At 35.3% G+C, this 24,341-nt stretch overlaps 1 protein-coding gene across 1 annotated transcript in view; it reads right to left on the bottom strand.

The window, feature by feature from the left end:
• Window positions 1–24,341, bottom strand: part of LOC142334627 (uncharacterized) — a 67,954-nt gene that overhangs the window by 1,832 nt on the left and 41,781 nt on the right. Inside the window, exons 7-11 of the mRNA XM_075382818.1 lie at window positions 23,523–23,614; window positions 23,373–23,456; window positions 16,324–16,614; window positions 10,491–10,567; window positions 1,070–1,206 (exon numbers count right to left, since the gene is read on the bottom strand). Coding sequence (XP_075238933.1) covers window positions 1,070–1,206; window positions 10,491–10,567; window positions 16,324–16,614; window positions 23,373–23,456; window positions 23,523–23,614 — 681 coding nt within the window. The remainder of the gene's footprint in view (window positions 1–1,069; window positions 1,207–10,490; window positions 10,568–16,323; window positions 16,615–23,372; window positions 23,457–23,522; window positions 23,615–24,341) is intronic.

Raw genomic sequence — 24,341 nt, 5'->3', positions numbered from 1 at the left:
CGCTCCATTTCCTGTTTCGGCGTGACCAAAATCACTACTCCAATTTGACTTCAAAAATCATGAAAATGTGTGAACAGATCTTAAAAAAAAAAAGACAGCGCCCCAATACAATTCAAATTCTTTGAATTGTAAAAAAAAAATAGGAGCGCTATAATAGCCGGCTGAGAAGATGAGGGCGGCTATTAAACATACCCGGCAGATTGCCGGAAAATAGCCGCCGTTGATTCCAATAAGCATGATTGGGATTGAAATAACAGAAGATATTGAAAAAAAAGATTTTTGTACAAAAACATTTTTTTTAATTCCGATTTATTTTGATGGCATTTCTTAGTTGAACATACTTCTGTTTCTTAGAGAGAGGCTACAGGGGCTCCTATCAATAACAACAAGCATTAGAGATTGTAAAGAAGACTTATAGGAACGACGTTCAAATGGCGGGCATCTAAAATTGGGCTTTATGGGTTTATCCCGTTTCTATTTCTGACATCCATTTTTGTACTAACTCTGTTCATTTTGAATTGCTTTGCTGAGCAACTGATGTTCAAAATCACTTTTAGCAGAATGAGAGAAGAGAGAAACTAGCCTAGAGAAGTCAAAAAGATTTCACGCAAAATGTTGAAAAGGCGGCAAAATGAGGTAAAGCGAAACATTTTTTTATTCGACGAAGTAAAAAAAAAATAGGAGCGCTATAATAGCCGGCTGAGAAGATGAGGGCGGCTATTAATCAATTTAAAAGAAGTATGATTGCGCCAAAAACTTGAAACTTTATTTCAATCCACTTGGTTCCAGCGCATTCACAGGATAACCTAGTTAGATCAGATCTGATGCTTTTAATAACCATTCCGCGGTTATTCCTCAGAACAGCAACTCTTTTAACTACTTCGGTCAATTTTTCGTCTAAAACTTTTATGTAGCACATCATTGTTCGACCGAAGAGTCGTCAGGCTATGACCGAACTCAGGCTATGGTTATATGACTGCTCGTCATTACATAGTTTCATCGAGGCAGATGATTGATTCGATGAAAGGTCATTAAAAAGCACGCAATGAATCTTTTTCTGTGCACTAACCAAATAATAGAGAGCTGTTGGGAAGAGTTGTTTCTCGTTTCACATGTTTTACAGGGTTCACTTCTGCAACATAAGCGTACTTCTTGGAAAATTTCGGCCTCACATTTGCGCTCTCCTCCTCCGTGAGGAACTTCAGCCTAATCACAAATATTTAAATGTTATTCGAGGTTTCTACAAAGGATACAAGACACCGGATAAAGGGATCCCCTCAAAATTAATTCCATAGTTAAATAGAAAGGTTCAGAAAAAGCTAACTATTTCGTTCATAGCAAAGGAGACAAAAATCGTCAATAATATTCAAAAAAATTGCGAGTTTTTTTCATTCTTCTATCTCGGAAACAGCTACAATCAATTTTTGACCAATAAGCATATCACATGATATAACGCAGACACAACCTGAAGACTGACCTTTTACAGACTTCATTTTGTTTCTATTCTACTAATTTTTGTACCGATTCACTACCTCAAGAGATGACCACGAAAAAGTGGGGGCCCTGTCTACGAAAATCAGAAGACTAAGAAAAAACTTTTTGCGACAAAAAAGCCCTGTGCTCTTCATTGTCTCCAGAGGCTATCTAGAAACCCAATTTCAAGCTTTAAAAGTTTCATTTGCTCAAAAATCGATAAACTAGTAACAAGACATAAATGTTCAGAAAATTTGAAAAATGAAAACCATTCCATTGCCCCAGCATCTATGCAGTAACAAACTATCACGCCCTAGAGGAAGTTACCCGGCCCTGAGGCAAGAGGACTGAACAAATGACAAATATTTTCAAAACTTGAAAACTGCAAAATCAAAAAATTGCTATAATTCGAGACATTAAAATCTTGAAAACCATTCCATTGCATCTAAAAAACTGCAGTGACGTATTATCAAAGAGATTTTAAACCCAATGAGGCCAATTCGAAAAACGACAAACAATTCCATAAAACTTGAAAAGAATTGCAAAAATAAGTATCATTTTTTGTTCGTGTGGAGTACTAGAACATATATGTCATAAACAATAATGATATCTTGCCAAAGACATTTATCAACTTAGACAAATGTCAATTCAAGATTAATTTTAAAAAAACCTCGAAAAAATGAAAAATACGCGAAAAATTGCACAACTTGGGGCTCAAAAACACACATTTTAACCTTGAATTAAGGCCTTCCCAATAGCTGCACCAAAATCTTTCAATTCTAGAGCCCCAAAAAAAATTTTCGCAGCTTTAAAAAGACGCGATATAAATTGACAAAATTTTTTCTGTTTTTTTTTTTAGTGTCAAAATTGTTCCAATTTTGCGTGCAATTTCAGTCAGATTCTAACACTATACTTAAATCAGCTTCTAAACTGAAGGCTATTAAGCTTAATACTAATGTTCGCTAGCAATCACTCTTGATACCTGATGACTTTGATAACCCGATGCACTATGACTTAATGACAGCGCTTTTTCCCGTTTCATTTGATTTTGCTTTTTTCGACAGTGACCCTATTCTCTATATTGCCTTATTCAAAAAGTTTAAAAAATTAATATCCAGTGGATTGACACAGTGACTGGTGTATCTGACACAATTCAAAAACCAGAAGAATGCACTCTGAAATTTCGTCTACAAAATGGTTTCCGTAAACTACACATTTAGAATTTAATGAGCCGAAAAGCTCCAAGAGAACTTAATGTCCTCGGGCGTTATCTGTTTATCCCATTATTTGACGACGAAAAGACAAAAATGTCCGACGAATAATCGGTCAAGCGACAAATTGCATTAAAAAGACCACAGGACAAATATAATTGCTACAAACTTCGTTTGAGAGCAATAAATCAAACGTAAACCAACTAACGCCGGAAGAATTGCACTCAAAAGATAGAGGGAGTAGCTTAGAAGTTTTCTATGGTTGCAAAAATGCTTACCATAGACGGGTGGTCACCAACAACCACCAGAATAATAGTCAGCCATCTTAACAACTAAGCTACCACGGATTTGATTCTCTTTCGCTCATTACAGATTTTAAATTGGTGAAGCTTTATTTCAGAATGAGAGCAGATAACAAAGAATAATAGCGTGAAAAAGTCACTCAAGAAGTCAGAGAAAGTTCTAAAAGTAAAGCGCAAAAACGTAAAGCTAAAATTTTGCAAAAAAAAGACGCACACGTTTACAATAATTGCTTCAAACTTCGTTCGAGGACAATTAAAAAGGCCCAATTAGAATGCAAGGTTTAAGAATGTAAAAGCAATTAAACCACTGAAAACACAGAGCCCTCAAAAAATCTAGATACTGTATTAACCTTCGATTATATTTCAATTTCTCAATTTAAAAATAAACGCGTAAGTCATTTGTTGGTTAAAGTAAGACATGAATGATTTCAAAATCTATCAAGTGATTGACCTAAACACTTACACCGGAGAGGTAAACAAATGACGTCGAGTCACATTGAGATCCGCTATCGAAACCTATTCTGAAACCTATTTGACGCTCTGGTCTTTATCCATTAATGAGAAATTTTTTAACTGAAATTTTTTCGAAGGTTAACCAATATAAAAGGAACAGCAACCGAAAAAACTGAAGTTTTCCAATCATATCATTGTGTTCGTAAAAATTTTCAACCAAACCATGAACCTCAATTTATTACAAAACATAGCCGGTAGATTGCCGGAAAATAGCCGCCGTTGATTCCAATAAGCATGATTGGGATTGAAAGAATAGAAGATATTGAAAAAAAAAGATTTTTGTACAAAAACATTTTTTAAGTCCGATATATTTTGATGGCATTTCGTAGTTGAACATAACGTACTTCAGTTTCTTAGAGAGAGGCTACAGGGGCTACTATCAACACCAATAAGCATTAGAGGTGGTAACTAAGACTTATAGGAACGACGTTCAAATAGCAGGCATCTAAAATTGGGCTTTATGGGTTTACCCCGTTTCTACTTCTGACTTCAATTTTTTATACCGACTCTGTTCATTTTGAATTGCTTTGCTTAGCAACTGATGTTCAAATTCACTTTTAGCAGAATGAGAGAAGAGAGAAACTAGCCTAGAGAAGTCAAAAAGATTTCACGCAAAATGTCGAAAAAGCGGCAAAATGGTAAAGCGAAAAAAAGTTTGACGAAGTAAAAAAAAAATACGAGCGCAATAATAGCCGGCTGAGAAGATGAGGGCGGCTATTAAAAACTATCATAACCAGCAGACTGCCAATAAACAGCTGCGATAGCTTTGCAGATATGCAGTTCCAAATGCACCGAAGAGATGTCGTTTTTTGATATTATAAAATCGTGCGAGAGTGAAAAATCTCAACTGACTTTAACATCTTCAGTTAAAGTAAGCTTAAGTAAGCTAAGATGCTTTTTGAGAGTTAGAAACGACATTTTTGAGAGCAGAGGTAACACAAAAGTGAACGACAAACTAGCGACGGAAAACTCTTTGCAATCTGAGTGAAAAATGACGCCACTCACATAACTCTGTTGAAATTGCATGAACGAAAGAAAAGCAGGTTTGAAACAAAGGTGACGTCACAATTGTAACAAAAATATTGACAACGAAAACGTAGCTGACAGATTGCTGGAAAATAGTCGCCGTTGACGCGCTTGCTGCATATCGGGATTGAAAGAGAAAAAGAAAAGAAGACAAATTTCCGTTTTTGCTCCCAGTACGTTATGCTCCCCCAGTTACAATCACATGCCATTACATAGTAAATCATCATGTAAAGAAATAGCACGTGCGTCTGGTGGGCGTAAATAATTTCAAACAGAAAAGATCCCCGATTTTTTGTTTTTTTTATCAGTGTCAAAAAAGGTTTCAAAAAAAGGTTTTATCAGTGTCAAAAAAGAGTTTCAAACTATACTTAATTCAGCTTCTAAACTGAAAGTTAATAAGCTTAATACCAAAGTCAGCTAGCAAACACTCTAGTGAACTTAACCTAATTCTCAATGAATTAATGACCAGGTTTTATCGGTTTATCCCGCCTCTTTTGATTTTGCTCTTTTGGCTTTGACTGTATTCACTATCTTGCGTAATTCAATGAGTAACAGAACTTTAAATCCATTCAGTTGTAACAGTGAGTGAAGTAAGTCAGAAGTCAAACGTGAAAAGCATGACTTATGCAGAAGGAAAAACGTGATCAACAAGGTAAAGCGAATTAACAAAACATAACAGGACAAGTCCTGATGTACAATTCAAAGAATTTTCATTGAATTAACAAAAAACTAGACCTAGAATGGACTATGAGTGAATTCGGAAAACCATTTCTAAAAAAATCAGATCAAAAAAACAGAAAATCAATGTCAAAAAACCAGAAAATCAATGCCAAAATGCCGCTAGCGAGAACAAAAAACAATTAGCGAGATGTAAATTGGAAAAAAAAATTCGATTCAAAAAATTGAAAAAACAGTAAAAACCAAAGTGAAATTGCCGCATGTGAACAAAAAACCACTAGCGAGAAAGCGAACTTTTGTTCAAACACCATTTTCGCACTCTACTTTAAAATTAGAGCGAAAAAAATTCACGCCGCAAAACCACTCGCTTTTTCGCTCCATTTCCTGTTTCGGCGTGACCAAAATCACTACTCCAATTTGACTTCAAAAATCAAGAAAATGTGTGAACAGATCTTTAAAAAGATTACTGAAAAAAGCTTTCTAGCTGAATTCATCGGCTCTTCACTTCAGTTTTCAGTGCTCTTCAACGAAGTCTTTGCGGTACAATTCTCTCTCAACTGCAAACGACAAAGAAATTGCGGTAGCCCAACCTCAATTCTCTCATAAATGTCAAACAATTCAATATCGTTGACTCTTTTAAGGAAACCCTATTAAGGCAATTGATGCAAGCATCTGTGTTCTGGCTTTCTACTTGAAAGCCTAAAATAAGTGATCTTATCGAATCCTTTCCCCCCTTTCCACAGTTATTTCCCGGTCCTCCTCTCACTAAAAGTTTTGCAGAGCAATTCTAATTTGACAGCAATAGGGAACATTGGATTTTTTTCCAAAAACTTTATCTGAAATCATTTAAACAACGCCTTCAATTTTTTAAAATAACCTGTATTAAAGAGGCGTGAAAGCCTCATTTTAGACATAAATTAAACTTAAGACAAAAACAGGAGGTAGAAAACATAAAAGACTAAGGGCGGTCAAATTGCTCTCTAAAGATTGATGAGCAGATAGCTTAGTGAGAATGGCTTGAGTTCAAGAGAGGGAGCAGAGCGAGTTGAAAAAAGGATGCATTAGTTTTTTGGGTGGTGTGGTGTGAGGGGACGGGGAAGGAGCGGGTTTTGAGTTGGTAGATCTAAATCTCGAAAACTGCCCTACAAATCGTTAACTCATGTACTATCCCCAGCTTCGGTGAATTGCGGACAATGTGACTAGTAACTCTCCAAGTGAACGCATCAGCGAATTAAAGCCCTCACCTGTTTCTCCCGTTTTTGAGGACAAGTCAAAACGGAATGAAAAGACCGCATGGCTAGTATAAGGGCTAATTTTGTTAGAGAGCAAGTAGAAACATAAACCGACTAATGTCGGATGAATTGCTCTTTAACGACAAGCTGGTGCAAAACCATTAGACCCCACCGGGATTCTAACCATTGACCTCCCGCTCCCAAACCAGAAGCACTGCCCACTCTGCTATCAGGCCCTTTTAGAAATGCTGCAATCGATTTTATTTTAGCATCAAGCTTTACCTGGGAGTGAGAGCAATACAGATCACTCAAAAACGAAGAACGAAAGCGTGAAAAGTCACTTGAGAATTCAAAGAATATTCTAGAAGAAAAACGCAAAATGGTCAAGCAAAAAATCTGCATAAAAGAAGAGCAACAGGTTTACAAAAATTGCTTATGAACTTCGTTCAAGAGCAATTAAAAATAGACATAGAATGGTCACTAAAAGTGGAGGGAAAAATACCGCTCGCTTTCTTGCTCTATTTCTTGTTTCAGCGTGACCAAAATCACTTCTTCAATTTGATTTCAAAAATCATGAGAAATTGCGAACAAATCTTTTAAAAAAAGCAGGACAGTCCTGACAAAAAATATAAACCAGACAATTATGGACTACGAACGGAATGGGACAACTTTTTATATAATTTGTTATATTCTACATCTAAACTTAATTCAGCTTTTTAACTGAGAGGCATTACGCTTAATACCAATGCTAGCTAGCAAACACTCTAATGAACTAAGGTTCTCTAATCTAATGACCGGACTTATCGGTTTACGCCGTCTCTTTTGATTTTGCTCTTCTGAAATTGACCGTATTCACTACATTGCTTAATCCAATGCGTGAAACAATTTAAAATCCATTCAGTTAATACAGTAAGTGAGGCATGTCATAAAACGGTATGTCATAAATCTTGATAAATTTAAAACGAAAAACGTGACGTGAACAAAAGGTGAAACGAATTTCAAAAAAGGGCTACCAAAAAATAGCAGTTGAGAGGCTGACGGCAGATAATAAAATTCACAGTCGAATCGCCGCATGTGAATAAAAAACACAAGCGAGAGAGCGATTTGTTGTTCAAACACAACACTTCAAAAAATAACACAATTTTTTAATAAGGAATGTGAAAATTAACAAAGCAGAAGCCTTTTTCGGAAATTTTCTTACATATCAGATATTTTTTATTAAATATGTGAGTTCCTATGACCTTACACTAGATTAAAAATGACGTCACTCGCGCAAATGCCGTTAAGTGAGAAGAAAAAGTTATTCATAAAACTTAATTTCAGCTAGGCTGTCTGTACAAATGTAAAACGTAAAAAGAGCGTCAGAAGACAAACAAAACAGCAGGACAGGTCCTCACCTACAATTCAAAGAAGACTAAACAAAAGAAAGATCCCAGAATTCATCCTCAATGGAAGGGAAAATCAATTACAATCCCATATTAAAAAACGAAACAGTAAAACAATGCCGCATGTGGACAAAAATCACAACCGAGAAGACGAAATGTTGTTAAACCACCGTTTTATCACTTTTAAAATTAGAGTAAAAAATTTCACTTCGCAAAACCACTCCAATTAATTCAGCTGCACAAAACTTTAAATGAATTAATATAGCAAAAATCACAAAATTAACGGTGACAAAATCAAATAAATTAACAATCGGTCATACAATTACCGCCTCTGACAGCAATTAAAACTCAATTTTTATAGAGAAGATTTCTCTTCAATCCAATTGAAAATTCTTCCGAGTGGCTTTTTACATGCTAACGTCATGGATCCCTTGAAACAAAACACCTGGCCGGAAGACTCCGGAATCGACTCGAAGTAAAAAATAACCTAGCCCTAGCCGAATACTAACTGGTAAAACTATTGCTTCATTACACCATTCAATTTGAAACAACAAATTGAGGAAACAAATCAGGCAAACATAACCAACTAATGACGGGCGAGCGCTTTGCTTCGTCAGTAGCTAGCCACGGTTTAATGAGGCTATCTTTAGCTTAATTGAAGGGGCGTGAGGTGACCGCAGCGGGGGGCTCACCGAGGGATGATGGGGGAAACGGTGGGGTTTTTCGCTGCACGGGGACCTTAAGGCCTTAACGATGTGCAGGGGTGGGGATTGGGGGGAGGGGAGTGAGAGGGAGGCTGATGTGGGGGGAGTGTGTTGTGTGGGCCGGGGGTCAGCCTCTAAGAACCGCCGCCCTTCACATCATAAGTATGTCTCCAAAACAGTTTCTGTGAATCGCATACTTGGAGACTAGTGAGCTGAAACGCTCCAAGAGCACTTAATGCCCGCTGGGCGTTATCTGTTTATCCCATTTTTGAGGACAAAAAGACAAATGGGACAAAAAAATCGGTCAAGCACAAAATCACAATAAAAAAGACCGACCGGACTAATTTAATTACTACAAAATTCGTTTGAGAGCAATTAAACGTTCTTCAACGATATAACGCTTAGTGTTATTTTAAGACTAGGATTTCCGCCTTAATTGTAAATAGATTTTCAGGTTTTGCTAATAGAGCGTTGAAATTTGTGTCGTCCTGATTAAACCTAATTTCAGTGGAAAAAGAGGAATTTGTCTACTTTGAGACAACAAATAACGCTCAGAAGTGTTTGAAATTTAACAAAACCTTGACAATGCAGTCATGTCGAGCAATTTGTAGCTCATCTAAAGGAATACTCGATCGCACAACAACTCAAAGAAGCCTATCGCACGGAAAGTAAACGTGAAATGTTTTTTTATAAGTCAATTACGGTTTTGAGCTTCAATAGAGGAAAAGCTTACAAGTCTTGGGATGTTTTCACCGAAGGGTTCAAAAAATTTAATTCAACAGGTTTACAAACATGACATCATATCTAACACCGATCAAGCGAAAAATCGCATTAAAAAAGACAGACAGGACTAATATAATTGCTACAAAATTTGTTTGAGAGCAATTAAATATCAACCCGAAGATCCATGAACTGGGCGTTCCACACTGATTTTTTCAATGGCTAGTATGATTAAAAACACCAACCTCTCTTCTCTCCGCTCTCCAATTTTGTTTAACAACAAACAAAACATAATTTTTGCACGTGCTACATTGACTATTGCATCCTGTTTCAGAACAATTGGACCGATTTAAAAAAAGATCACCACAGTTCCTCTACGAGTCGTAAAACATAACCAACTAAACGTCGGAAGAATTGCTCTCGAACTACTAGTGCGAGCTCTAATCAATTACAGCCTGCTTCAGTCGGGGAGGGGAGGGAGGGAGGGGGAGCCCAAATGGGACTAAGAAGTTCAATATTGGGCTTCAAATAACCACATTAGAGGTTAACATATACCACTATTAAGATTTAAAGTAAGAAATGGCACCAGTTTCGGAGCAATTTTCATTTGACTTTGTATTAAATTGCCGCCAATTGCTTTCAGCTTCTTGAAATTGTGATATCGATCACGCGAAACGCAAAAAGTCAAGGGCCTAAAAGTCACTCGAAAAGTCAAAACCGTCAAGCAAAAATGTTGCATTAAAAAAGACACACACGTTTACAATAATTGCTATGAACTTCGTTCAAGAGCAATTAAAAACGTAAGAAACGTGAATTAAAATTAAAAACGTAAGAAACGTCGTAAGAAACCATGAGCAGAATAATATAGCTCCGCTCAGCTTACAGCTTCGCAGCTATAAAAATCATTTGAAGTCTTCTTAATATCTAAATATTACCAACTAGTTGCCGTCTCAAACTTTTTTAAACTGGATTTTTCTAGAACTGGAACTTATTTTTTGCTTTCATCTAGAACCAAAGATTTCAAAGGCTAGTCTTTAAATTGTTTATAGATTTTCATGATGCTCAAAAAAAGTCAAATTTTTATTTTTGAGAACATCAGACATAACTGACTAACACCGGACGAATTGCTGTTAAATAATTGTCGCGTCGAAAGCTTTAAAAATTGCTATAATTTGAATGCCCTGCTTTCCCTCTGAAAATTATGTGCTTATCCCTGAAGGAGTCCAACATAGTTGTAATCTCTTACCTAGATGCGCCCAATTTCTGTGTCATGTTCGCATTCAAGGTGTGCCCACTTCTCTTTTCATCGGGAGCTGGATCCTCCTAAACAGATTTAGAAGCTTCTAAGTTCAACAAGCAGAATTGGCAACACTGCGTTGCAACACAGATAGCTGTGTTAAAATTACAAACGTTTATCACCAATTTTTCAGGTAACCGCGCTTTAATTTCAAATCGGGAGCGCCCGATTTTTATAACAATGTTGTCTTTCTATTGTTTCTAAGTTATTAATTTCTACGACAATTTTGCTTAAGTACAAAGTAATTCAGCTACACTTCAAAAAGTAATGTTACAAGGCTTACAAAATTTACCAGCCGAAGTTTCCGGATAACCTTTCCGAATATTAGATCTACAGAAACTTAATAGACTATGTAATTTTTAATGCACGTTGTTCAATTGCGCGACAAAAGTCAAACATGGTATAGTTGCCTGTGACGTCAGTATTACAATTAAAAAAAAATTGGTTTGGTTCTTTTTTGCGTTCGGAAATTTTTCAGACATGTGTGCGGCCCATTGCGAGAAAATTACTCCCCAAAATTTAGTGTGATCTAACTCAAACAAACGAACATAATTTGGGCTTTGAAACGGGACAACGCTAAAACCCATCATGATAAGCAAAAACAGCATTTACAATCGAATTAAGGCTTATAGTATGTTTGCTAATTAGATCAACATCGCTTTGTTTAAGCTTATCAGTTCTGACAAATTTGGAATCATTGGCCAATTATGGAAAGAAGGACTGATTGGAAGGACGTTAAAATAAAAGTGTTAATTGGATTAATAATGTCAAAACCTAGATTTTATTAGATAAGTTAACTTTTCATTATTTTAATAAAAATCCCTCAGTGCTGATTATCTGTTCTGACGTTAAAATTGTTAAATTTAGATAATCAAAAGTTACAAACACAAACAAAGACGGCAGATTGCTGGAACAATCCGCCGTTGAAGCGCTTGACGCACATCGGCATTGAAACAGAAAAAGAAAAAAGACGAGAAACTGACATAATTTTTCTGTATAAAAAGTATGTTCTAATTTGATGTGCAGTTTCAGTTATATTCTGGAACTATAATTATTCAGCTTCTAAATTGAATACTATTAAGCTTAATACTAATGTCAGCTAGCCATCACTCTAATTAACTTTGATAACCTTCATGACCGGACTTTATCGGTTTATCCGGTTTTTGATTTCGCTCTCTTGATATTGACCGTAATCACTAAATTGCGTAATCCAATGCGTGAAAGAATTTAATATCCAATCACTTGAAACAGTGAGTGAAGTCAGAAGTCACTTGTGAAAATCGTGACTTGAAAAACGTGATCCATAAGTAAAGCAAATTTAAAAAAAACATAGGACAAATTCTGGCCTACAATTCAAAGAATTTTCATTGACTATACAAAAACTATCTAGAAAGAAAACTACGAAAACGTCGAAATAACAATAATAATCAAAGCGAAAATTCCACTAGTGAACAAAAAGCCACTAGTTTAAAAGCAAATTTTTGTTCATACACAGTTCATACTTAAAAATTAGAAAAATTTCACGCCGCAAAACTATTTGCTTTTTTGCACCGCTTCCTGTTTCGGTGTGACCAAAACCATCCCTTCAATTTGACTTCAAAATTCATGAAAAAGTGTGCACAGATCTTAGAGACAGCTTCCCAGCACAATTCAAATTTTATGAATTGTAAAGAAATGAGAGCGCCTAAATAATAGACGTTGAGAGGCTGGCGGCGGCTCCTAATCAAAAATACAGTGTTGGCAAATACAGTCAAGTATTAATACATCTCCAGTACCAAGTATGTCAACTCCTCTAATTAAGATCTATAAAAAATATTTGATGCAAGTATCCATGTCTTGACTTTTTAATTGAAAGCTTCAGCTAACGGAGCTCATCAAATCGTTTAAGAGTTATTTCGCGAGCACTCAATAAATCTACAGTGCAATTCTCATTTGACTTTATTTGAAAACAACATACCAGAATGTATGGGTCTTTAAACATACCCGGCATATTGCCGGAAAATAGCCGCCGTTGATTCCCATAACAACAATAGGGATTGAAAGAAGAAAAACAAAGAAAAAAAGATTTTTGTAGAAAAACAATTTTTAAGTGCGAACTATTTTGATTCCAATTTGTAGTTTAACATACTTCGTTTTCATAGTGAGACGATACAGGAGCTAGTATAAATACCAATAAGCATTAGAGATTGTAACTAAGACTTATAAGAAACAAGTTCCAGTAACGGGCATTTAAAACTGGACTCTCTGGGTTTGTCCCCGTTTCTATTTCTGATTTCGTTTTTTGATACTGACTCCGTTCATTTTGAATTGCTTTGCTGAGCAACTGCTGTCTAAAAACACTTTAAGCAGAATGAGAGAAGAGTGAAACTAGCCAAAAGAAATCAAAAAGATTTCACGCCAAGTGTTGAACTAGCTGTGAACTAAGGAAAAGCGAAAAATTTTTATTCGACTAAGGAAAAGCGAAAAATTTTTATTCGACGAAGTAAAAAACATAGCAGGAAAGGTCCTGACGTACAATTCAAAGAATTTTCATTGACTAAACAAAAAATTAGACCTTGAACGGACTATAAAAGAACTGGAAAAACCATTTCTAAAAAATCATACCAAAAAAATAGAATATCAATGTCAAAATGCCGCATGTGAACAAAAGACCACAAGCGAGAAAAAAAAATTTGGTTCAAAGGAAAAAGTAGGCCTAGAATGAACTACGAATGGATTGGAAAACTATTTAGAATAAATCCGATCCGGAAAATTAGAAAACACTACAAATCAGACAAAACGTGCCTCCACTAATTTAGGATTATCTTGAAACCAAACAATAAAACAAAAAAAGTAAAAACAGGAAAATCAAATCTGATAAAATATGATAAAAAACCTGATGAAAATATGATCAAAAATTGTCATATAATGAGACCCAAAAAATAACTATCTCTGCCAAAATTATGTCATCAAGACAACTAATACCTAATAAAACCACTTATGAGAATTTTTTAAAAGCACTTGAAGCCAAATCATTAAAAAATAAGCTCTTACAAACAACTTGGACTAAAAAACATTACAAAAGCACATGAATCCAAAAGAAAAATTCTTTTCAGCCAATAGGGTATCCAGATGCTCGCAAAATAATAGACAAGTCATAATAGTCATCGAAACTTGTCTAAAAAACGAGAAACTGGAAAAAGTTAGGGAAAAATGTAAATTTTCGCCGTTTTTTGACATATTTCTCAACAAAAAAATGCGTCATATCGACAAAATAGTAACCACTTGTTATATAAAAATAAAAGCTTAAGTATTACGGGATATATAAGCTTAAGTATTGTTATATAAAATTAAAAATAAAAGCTTAAGTATTACGGGCCTTTTCAATACTCATTTGAGGCAGTAAAACAAAACAATCGCAAAAAAAATCGCAGAAATTAGCTCGAAAATCAGCAAGATACATGAAAAAACTTTGAATTAGCATAAAATTTATAGATAGTTTTCAGAAAACATCCAACCACCATGGATCCATCTGTGTCCTGACTTTCTACTTGAAAGCCTACAATAAATGATCCTATCGTATCTTTTCTACAGTTATTTCGCGGGCCTCCTCTCACTAAAAGTTTTGCAGAGCAATTCTAATTTTGACAGCAATAGGGAACATTGGATTTTTTCCAAACACTTTCTGAGGTCATTTAAACAAAGCCTTCAATTTTTTTGAAATAACCTGTAATAAAGAGGCTTGAAAGCCTCATTTTAGAATTAAAATAGGCTTAAGACAAAAACAGGAGGTACAAAACATAAAAGACTAAGGGCGGTCAAATTGCTCTCAAAAAATTGATGTGCAGATAGCTTAGCGAGGCTGACTTGAGTTCAAGAGAGGGAGCAGAGCGAGTTGAAAAAGGGATGCATTAGTTTTTTGGGTGGTGTGGAGTGAGGAGATGGGGAAGGAGCGGGTTTGGAGTTGGTGGATCTAAATAGCCAAAACTGCCCTAAAAATCTTTAACTCATGTACTATCTGCAGCTTCGGTGAATTGCAGACTATCTGACTAGTAACTCTCCAAGTGAGTGCATCAGCGAATTAAAGCCCTCCTGACTTTACTTATGTTTCTCCCGTTTTTGAGGACCGCAAGTCAAAATGAAATAACATAGCTGGCATATCTTCAAAAAAGCTGCAAAAGCTTCGTAGATCTGCAGTCCAAGTAAGAACGACAGACCAAAAAATTAGTCTTTTCATTGAAGGCTGATATGTTATTTTTGATCACAAATCTGTATAAGTTTTTGCTGCCTCTATTAGCTGCTTTAACCTTCACTAAAAGTGAAACATACCCATTTGACCTTATCTCGTTGATATTAAAGTAAATAAAAGTCAATTTCAAACTGAGGAAGTCATTTTTGAGAGTGAGGTAAGGCAAGTGTGACCAAAAATTTAATCACGCAAATGAACAAAACATCGCTCCACTAAATTCGCTCAACTAAGAGCAAAAAATGACGTCAGGCACGCCGTTCAGTTAAAATTGCATGAACGGAAGAAAAAGCATATTTGACGTGGTTGTGACGTGATATGGTCGTAACAAAAATCTTGACAAAATAAAAAACAGCCAGAAGAATTCCGGAAGCGACTCGAAGCATCAAAACTTAACAAGAAAAACGGAATTGCAGCTGAAGCCATTACCATTTGTAATAAACCATTAATTCATTACCTCCACGGTCTGATCTAAAAATTGGTGAAATTTAAACCGCTATCACCGAGAGAACCAAAATGCTGCAAAATTTTAAATTATTGAAAACGTTTGGTAACGTTAAAAAAGTCCGAAATAATTATGACGGGCAAAATACTTATAGGCTGAAAAACTGACAGGGCTATCAATTACCCTCAAATAGTTCATGGTTCTAATCTCAAGGTCGCAAAAGCAAACGGCAGATAATAATCTTAGAAACTAAGTTAAATTTTTCAAAAAAAGAATGCTCGTATTTAAGAATCAGAAAACCACTACAATTAGATTTCTAATCACTGCAATTAAGACAAAAACAACACATACTTATTCCTTGAAGTATATATTCCAGAAAACATGATTTCATACTAATTCAAAAATTAAATTAATAGAAAAGACAAGCAACCGAATCATAATCAATGGCAAAACATTGTTTAAAGACAATACCAAGGACTGAAGAAAATTGCAAGAACAATACCAAGGACTGAAGATTCAGAAAACCACTATCGCTATCGCTGTGCAGCTATTAAAAAGTCCGCATGGCTAGTATAAGCGCTAATTTCGTTAGAGATCAATTAGAAACATAAACCGACTAATGTCAGAATTGCTCTCGAACAACAGGCGGGTGGAAAAATATTTAACCACGCCGAGATTCTAACCACTGACCTCCAGCTCCCAAACCAGAAGCACTGCCCACTCGGCTATCAGGCCCTTCTTTTAGAAATGCTGCAATCGATTTTATTTTAGCATCAAGCTTTACTTCGGTGAGAGAGCAAAACAGATCACTCAAAAACAGAACGAAGGCGTGAAAAAGTCACTTGAGAAATCAATAATGTTCTAGAAGAAAAACTCAAAATGGTCAAGCGAAAAATCTGCAAGATAAAGACCAACACGTTTACAATAATTTCTATGAACTTTGTTCAAGATCAATTAAATATTAAGCGACATTCAAAACTTCCATTCATGTTTGCTGGGCCAACATTGTGCTCCCCCTTGAATTGGTTCTTCTGTAAAAAAAAAGTAAGTGTTTTGCTGTGCATTCACATAAAAGGAAAAACAATTTAAAATTATTAAATGATGACAACTACCTTTGCCATAATGCTTTTATCTCCAAGGTTGCCATACTTCAACCCTTCATCTTCCTGTTCATGTATAGTCTCAATAAACGGGATATAATCCACAGGCTCCGTCCCATCTAAACTCACTGCAAGAGAGTTTTGGTTAGCCTCGTTATTGTGAGCCAGCACTAGACTTTTATCTGCATTAGTTACCGACAACAGTTGGGACATTGACGCTGTTTTGGTTCTGCTTGCATACCGCTGCTCGCTTCTCTCTACATTGAGTAAGTCGATTTCGGTATCATCTATTTGTCTCTTTGCCTGGAAGATTAAAATGATTTCTGAAAGACGAAAAAATAGAAAAAAACCGGGGACAAAATCAGCGGTTAAATTAAAATAATAACAAGAAGGCTCGTGGGGGTTTTGCGTAGCACAGAATGTTCCATCATACTCCATACAAGTTTGTGCGAACCTTCTCTTTGAGAGAAAAAGTTCTTTTAATAATCGACACAACGATTAAAGCGATACTTTTCGGTGGACAGGAGGGAAGGTTGACAGGTCAAAGATTACGTGAATAATGGAAGCAAAAAGTGAAGTTTTTTCCGTCTTTCTAACTGGAAATTTGTCGCACACATTAGTTTTTTCATATAATTTTGTGCTCTTGAATTTTTCATTACTTTATTCGCGTATAAATTTTCTTATGATTTTGCTTTTATCGAAACCCCCAAAATTCAAAATTGCAAAAATCAAGGTCTGAACATAGATGACAAGAGGAAAAATAAACTCGAGAAATATTTAAAAAGCGGTAGCAGGTAATTCGAGTTTTTGTCGTTTTGTTTTAATTAAATAATTCAATTAAATAATTGGTATTTTATTTCCGAAATTTTTATTATCTCAACAGACTGTTACCAAAATGAAATAATAAGAAATCTGAAAATTCCTACCCCAAATCTGCCTCAAATTCGCTCGTACCTCCAATAGAGATTCCTTTCCTTTAGGTTTTCTTTCGTTTTTGTTTTAAAAGGTAGTCTTTTTTTAATTCGCAATTTTGTACTTCAAAAACAACTAAGAGTCTCGGTAATGTGCGTTTGCGCATAATATTCGGACCCCCTCATCAAAAATTTTAGCTTAATTTTTCTACCAAATGAGATGGAAAACTTCAAAAATTCAAATATTATTTAAAAAAATGGTGTATGAATAGAAAGTGCTTCCAACTGATATCACTTAGTAAATTGAATACTACCACATTAGTAAAGCCGATGAGAATTGCCATTATTACAACTAAGAGACAAGACAAATAAAAAAAATAAAATAAAAACAATCATTATTTACATTCAAAACTCAATGTCCAATCTACAACTTAAAACATAACCAACTAAACGTCGGAAGAATTGCTCTTGAACGACTAGTGGGAGCTCTAATCAATTGCAGCCTGCTTCAGTCGGGGGGGGGGACTCAATGGGACTAAGAAGTTCTATAGTGGGCTTCAAATAACCTCATTAGAGGTTAACATATACCACTATTAAGATTCAAAGTAAAAAATGACACCAGTTTCGGCGCACTTTTAATTTGACTTTTAGTATTAAATTGCCGCCAATTGAGTTCAGCTGCTTGAAATTGTGATTGAGAAAGAATTTTAGATCACGCGAAACGCAAAAAGTCAAGGGCGTAAAAATCACTCGAAAAGTCAAAATTGTCAAGCGAAAATTTTGCATAAAAAAAGACACATACGTTTACAATAATTGCTATGAACTACGTTCAAGAGCAATTAAAAACGTAATAAAGAACAAACTCTAAATGGCGCCCAAGAGAACCAGAACTAAACAAAACAGTTTGTGCCTGACTAGAAAAAACATGGGACCAGTTCTTTAGTTCTTTATGAGACTCAGTAAGAAGAAGAGAAAAAAACAAACGCCGAAATTAAATAATACGTTTAAATTTTTTTGAAAACAAATAACTTCAAATAATGAAAACCATTACATATCAACTGAAGTCTTTAAACAGGTTTATGTTTACTCATACCTCCATATGAAGACACTGAAAGCTGTTATGTCCAGACTATGTCGTACGTCTACAAAAACACACATACAGACAAAAAACAAAAACTTGAAAAAAATTACAATAAATTCTGCTAAAAGAGGGTTTCGAAGCCTTTAAAACCATAATCTATTTATAGAAAAAAAAGATGTATCCAATTGAGCCTTCTTTTAATAGGGTGATAGGGTTTATCACCCTATAGGTTAATAGGGTGATAAATGACATCTCAAACATATGACAAGCCCCGAAGAAAAAAACGTCAAAAAAATCGAAAAGATTATGCGGAAACTTGATGTATCAAAGCCGAAAAACCATTAGTTAAAACGTAAAAGGCAAAAAAGCTGTAACCCATCAGAAAGACGATGCAACTTGTCTTTACTTTAAGCTAAGAAGTTCACAAAAAAAAAGAAAAAAATAGCAAAACTCAATAAACGATTGTTTATGAAAACAGGTAATTCCAAAACTCCAACAACCATAAGCTTTAAACTTAAAAAACTAACAATCCTTGAAACTACTTAGGAAGCCAATTGGACCTGTCATCAGCAAGCCTTAATCTGAATTGTTCTATGCTGTAATTAACATAAAACAAAGCAAAAAAATATTTTTTATAAAAATAAAGCGACTGATTATCACCTGATAAACTTTTGGACTGTAAACAAAAGCTAACATTCTTTGAAACTACTTAGGAAGCCAATTAGAGCTGTCATCAGCAAGCCTTAATTTGAATTGTTATATACTGTAATTAATATAAAACAAAGCAAAAATACAAAATATTTAAAAAAAAATAGAGCCACTGATTACCATCTGATAAAATTTTGGACTGTAAACAAAACGATCAGACCAAAGCTAGCCTTGGTAATGTTGTTCGTCCATTAGGAATATTTAATTGTTCCAAATATTATGGATATGGATAATGAAAAAGTCAAAATATCAAAAATAAATGACGTATTTTGGATAATTATCGATATTGGATAACGAGCAAAAAAACCGGCCAAATTTTAATTCAAGAACACTCTGATAAGAAGAGCAAGTCGAACTAGCTCTTTTTGAAGTTAAAGAAGATTGTTTCAGGAATTCTAGTAGTTAATCCGGGAACTTTAAAAGGAGTAAAGAAGCTCATTTCTTGCCATTTGTGATTAAAAAGCCTTAATTTTGAAAAATTTAGCAAAATTTTAGCCCTTAAATTAGATCAAACAGTTCAACAAAACTGTTCAATGTTTAAAGCTAAATCCAACCACACTATCGTTAACAATTATAAAATACTTTTGAGCAAAAAAATAATGCGTAAAAATACGGAAAATGTGAGCAACGAAAAATAAACACGTTATCTCAATGCAAACTTTTTGTTCCAACCCACAAAGAGGACGAGGAACTATATGCTCAACTGTTTCTTTTGTTCAATCAATTTGACCACTCGATATAACGATTGATTAATTAATGTTTCCGATGAAAATAACTCAAAAACAAACTATTTGCCGTGTTTATCTCTGAATAGATTTTTCAAAAAGCAATCTTGACTTTTGAGAAGACAACATAGGTTTAATAAAGACCTAGACCAATAGCCCAACAAAATTTTCCGAAGATAAACTCGCTCGTACTACAGGAGCGTGTTGACCGGTAGATATATAATCGCAATAGCGATTGATTACGTTGCGCCAATAAAACCTTAATATTAAGCATTGATTAGAACATTGATGTAACAAGTCAATGAAAACTAATTTAGCATCAGCTCATTAGTCACAAAAAATAATGGACTAAGACTGGCGAATTGCTCTCAAACACCGGCGAGTAGTTGGCTTTGTCAGTCGCTAGCCACGGCTTAGTTAGGCTAGCTTTATCTTGATTCGACTCTGCAAATTTTAGTTTTCTAGCCTTGTTAGTAAATAAGACACATAAAACACTAATATTTTAAAACTTTGCAAAATATTGCACAACTTAAAAGAAAAGCTTCCAGATTTCACAGTGAAAATGTTCAAAACTATTTTTTGTCTCTGGAGTTATGTCAAGTAACTCATCTGCAAGACTTGAAAAGCTTCGTTGGCCAGTAATGATCGTTAAACTCAGTAAAGGACAAACAAATTCAAAAATTTTGAAAACAATTGCAACTTTTAACAAAATCTTGCTAAAAATCAAGATATGAAAATCTTCAAGACCATTTCATTGTCCCAAGAGACTATCCAGTATCCCTATTTCAAGCTTCAAACAGTTTCACTGGCTCATAAAGATCAATAAACTTGGAACATGATTATAATTTGGAACATGGAAAATGTTTTTTATGACTCCAGCTTTAGCCGTTTTTTGATAAAATTAAATTTTATCAAAAAACTGCTACAGCTGGAGTCACAAAAAATATTAACCATTCCATTAAATCTAGTAACTATGCGACAGCTTATCATCAAACCTTGGAGGAGGTCCCTAGGAAAAACGATAAAAACGATTCAAAAAACTTGCAAATAGTTCTTAAAAATTGCTCATATTAAAATCTTGAAAAACATTCCATTACATCTAGAAGCTATGCAGTAAACTGCAATGAAACCCTAGAGGAGGTTATATGGCTCTAGAGGCTGGAGAAACCCCAAAAAATGACACGCAAGACATGAAAAAAATTGCAAGTTGTATAAAAAAACTGCTAAAATTTGTGATAAAAGTTGAAAACTAATCCAACGCCAAAAACCATTTTGCAGTAACTTATTATCAAACCCTAACGGAGATTCTGTTAAGCTGAAAAACTTGAATAAAGATCATAAATGAATGTTAAAAAAGCTAAAAATCGTGGTGTTGCAATCTTCAAAAACATTCCATTACATCTAGAAACTATACAGTAAACCATTGTCAAACCCTAGAGGAGGTTCCTCGGCTCTTGAGGCTGGAGAAACCTAAAAACCGAAAAATTTGTCAATTTCAAAAACTGAAAGCTATTCCATGGAAAAAGAATTTTTTCAGTAGTTATTATCAAAACCATAAGGAGGTTTTGTGGCCCCTGCGTCTGGAAAGACGTGAATAATGAAAAAAATGTCAAACAAATTAAAAAAATTTGCACGTTTTGCAAGAAAAAAAGCTAAAAATAGTGATGTTAAAATGTTGAAAACATTCCACTACAACTAGAAACTATGCACTAACCTATTACGAAACCCTGGGAGGAGGTTCCATGACACCTAGAGCTGCAAGAACTCAAAAAATGACAGAAATGTTCAAAAAAGCTTGCAAAAAAATTGTGAAATATAGTGTAAAAATGGGTGTTTTAGCGATCGGTTGTTCGAGCGTAGCCACGGGGGTGGGGGTGCACCGGGGGACTGATGGCGAGGGGGCAACAGTTGGGTGGGAGCAACAGCGCGGTGGGTGGGGTGGGAGCAACAATGGGGGTGTCTTCAACCTCTAAGAACCGCCCTTCACTCCTGAGTATAAGCCTCCAAAACAGTTTGAGCTGAAAAGCTCTAAGAGCACTTTATTTCCACTGGGCGCTACCTGTTTATAGTGTTTTTGAGGACGAACAGTCAAAAGCGTCAGACAAAAAATCGGTCAAGGGAAAAACCGCATAAAAAAAGACCGACAGGACTAATATAATTGCTACAAACTTCGTTTGAGAGCAATTACCAATGAAGGCTAATAAATTCCGCTGCAAAAAATTAAGAGAGACAATAATCAACTAACGTAGAAAAATGCACTCAAGTTGATGCTATTCGAGCATAACCTCAAAAAGCAGGGGCAGAGGAGACGGTGTTATTTATCGTTTACGTACAAGTTCAATTACCCAGATAAAGAAATAATAAGAGACACGATTAATAACATAACCGACTAATGCTGGACGAATTGCTCTCAAACAACCGGCTGGCGTTGATTGTAGCCAGCTGGGACTTAGGAATGCTAGCATTAGGGGGGGTGGGGTTGGTTAAACGATTGGAAGGGGGCGTCAAGCGATGGGGGAGGGAAGGTGGGTAGGGTTGTGCGAGACCTGGATGAGGAAGGGGGTCCAAATCGCCAGGTTGAAGGAGGGTGTCAGAGGTGACAGAGGCGGTCGAACTTTAAATACTAAGAACCGCCCCCTCACACCTGAAATTTTCTAGAAACAGTTTCGGCGTACGGCTTTAATAGAGCTACTCGGCCACTTGATGCCCTCCGAGTGCTACCTGTTTATAACGTTTTTGAGGACGAAAAGTCAAATGGGCCAGACGAAAAATCTGCCAAGTGAAAAATTGCAACAAAAAGACCACAGGACTAAAATAATTGCTACAAACTTCGTTAAACAGAGCAATCAAACAGATTCTTAAATACAAATAAAAATTCGATACTCCATTGATTTCAAGAAACTGGTACCCACATTATCTGCACTCTTTGAAATGGGTACATTTTAGTAGAAGATGAGGAGCAAAAAAAGTTACAAAGACCATATTAAGACTGTTTAAAACACTTTGTCTCGCAATTAAAAGAATAATAGCTTCTAAAGTGTTGATTTTAATGAAAAATCAACCATGAGAAAAAAAATTCATATACACTGCCGAAATAAATTTTAATACAAACAATTGAGAGAAAGTTGTCGAAATCAAATTGATCAAAAATGACTCTAATAATTAGATGTCAGAATTAATGGAGCTAAAGAAAACGCATCCATTTATTATTCTCGGGTAGATATTTACTACTGTCATCTATTTAACTTATGAACACTCACTTACTGTTTTAGCTGGTATTTCACCCTCCTGAAAAATGGCCAAAAAAGTCATGGCCAACAACTTGGATAACAAAAAGTTCTTAAACTTATGACTTAACATAAAAAAGATGATATTTAATGACTCCTGATATCAATCTATTTATCGATTTATCTTCTAGAGTTGTCTGACGGAAAAAGCAAATTTGATATTTCAAGTTGCAAGTTTTTTTCTTACAAGCTGAACCGACTAACATCGGACGAATTGCTACGAAATGACTGGCGAAGAAAATAATTTAGAAGGGGCACAGGCTAGAGAAGTTTTTCTAGCTATATTGCATTGGGGTTTGGAACAAAAAACTATCAGAGAAGGCACCTGAATAAAAACGGTTTTATTTACCTGCGCTTTTGAGAAGGGGTGGAATAATTTTGGAATAGCCATATCAGTATGTTTAACTTCATCCACGTATGCTTTGAAGGCTCTCTGAAGAAAAAAAACACAATCAGATGAATAGTTAAATTAGCTTAAGTTGTAGAAATTAAAACTTACAGACGCTTCCTGAGTTATGATTCGCTCTCCGAAGTTCTCAACTCCTCTGTTAGACTCCGTACGTAAATTACGCCATATACATCTGGCACCACCTAAAACATCTGATGATATAAATCTGGTGCAACAAAAGATCAGAATAAGGAATTACAGAAAATCAGCATGGGAAATTAAAGGAATGCACAAAAACGCGTGTATTTCTTTTTACTTCTCACTCTTTTTTGTGTGTTCAGCGCTTTAATATTATGTCAGCAGTTGTTGGGTACATCAATTCAATAAAAGTAGCAGCGTACGCATCAGCTGTTTGCATTCTATAAGAGACTGGGGATATAGTTGAGTATCATGCAAGAATTTGTCTTCTATGTATGAACATCTGCGAAGGTTGTGAAAATTAGCATGAATTGTCAGCAAAGTGTCGGACTAAGAGGTCAGCAGGGTAACGTATTTTTCTGATATTAGGACAATAATGGTGCGAGAACTCAACAGTTGGACAGTTTTCGAGTCTTCAAAGATAGTTTTCATGATTATCAACATATTTCCTCATGACTTCAAATTTCAATTTAGACGTTTTAGTCTCAGCAGCTGAAAAAATTAGTTTCAGTGCAAATATTTAGCAGAAACTTCAATGTGGCCTTGGATCACACGTGTTTGAAATCCGCAAGGTGAGAAAACCATACTTCTGACCAAAAAAGTTTCGACACAAACTTTTGATTTTCATCAGAGCCATTGAAGAACAATGGCAAAAACATTATTCTCTTCCCATTCCATCATAAATATGATAGGATAGAAATGGGAAAACCGAGTGTGCTCAGTTCAATCAAA

The sequence above is a fragment of the Convolutriloba macropyga genome, chromosome 2, assembly GCF_964194025.1.
Source record: "Convolutriloba macropyga chromosome 2, txConMacr16.3, whole genome shotgun sequence".
Taxonomy (NCBI): Eukaryota; Metazoa; Xenacoelomorpha; order Acoela; family Convolutidae; genus Convolutriloba; species Convolutriloba macropyga.
Note: the sequence above shows the minus strand (reverse complement) of the source record. Positions and strands in the feature narration are given on the sequence as shown.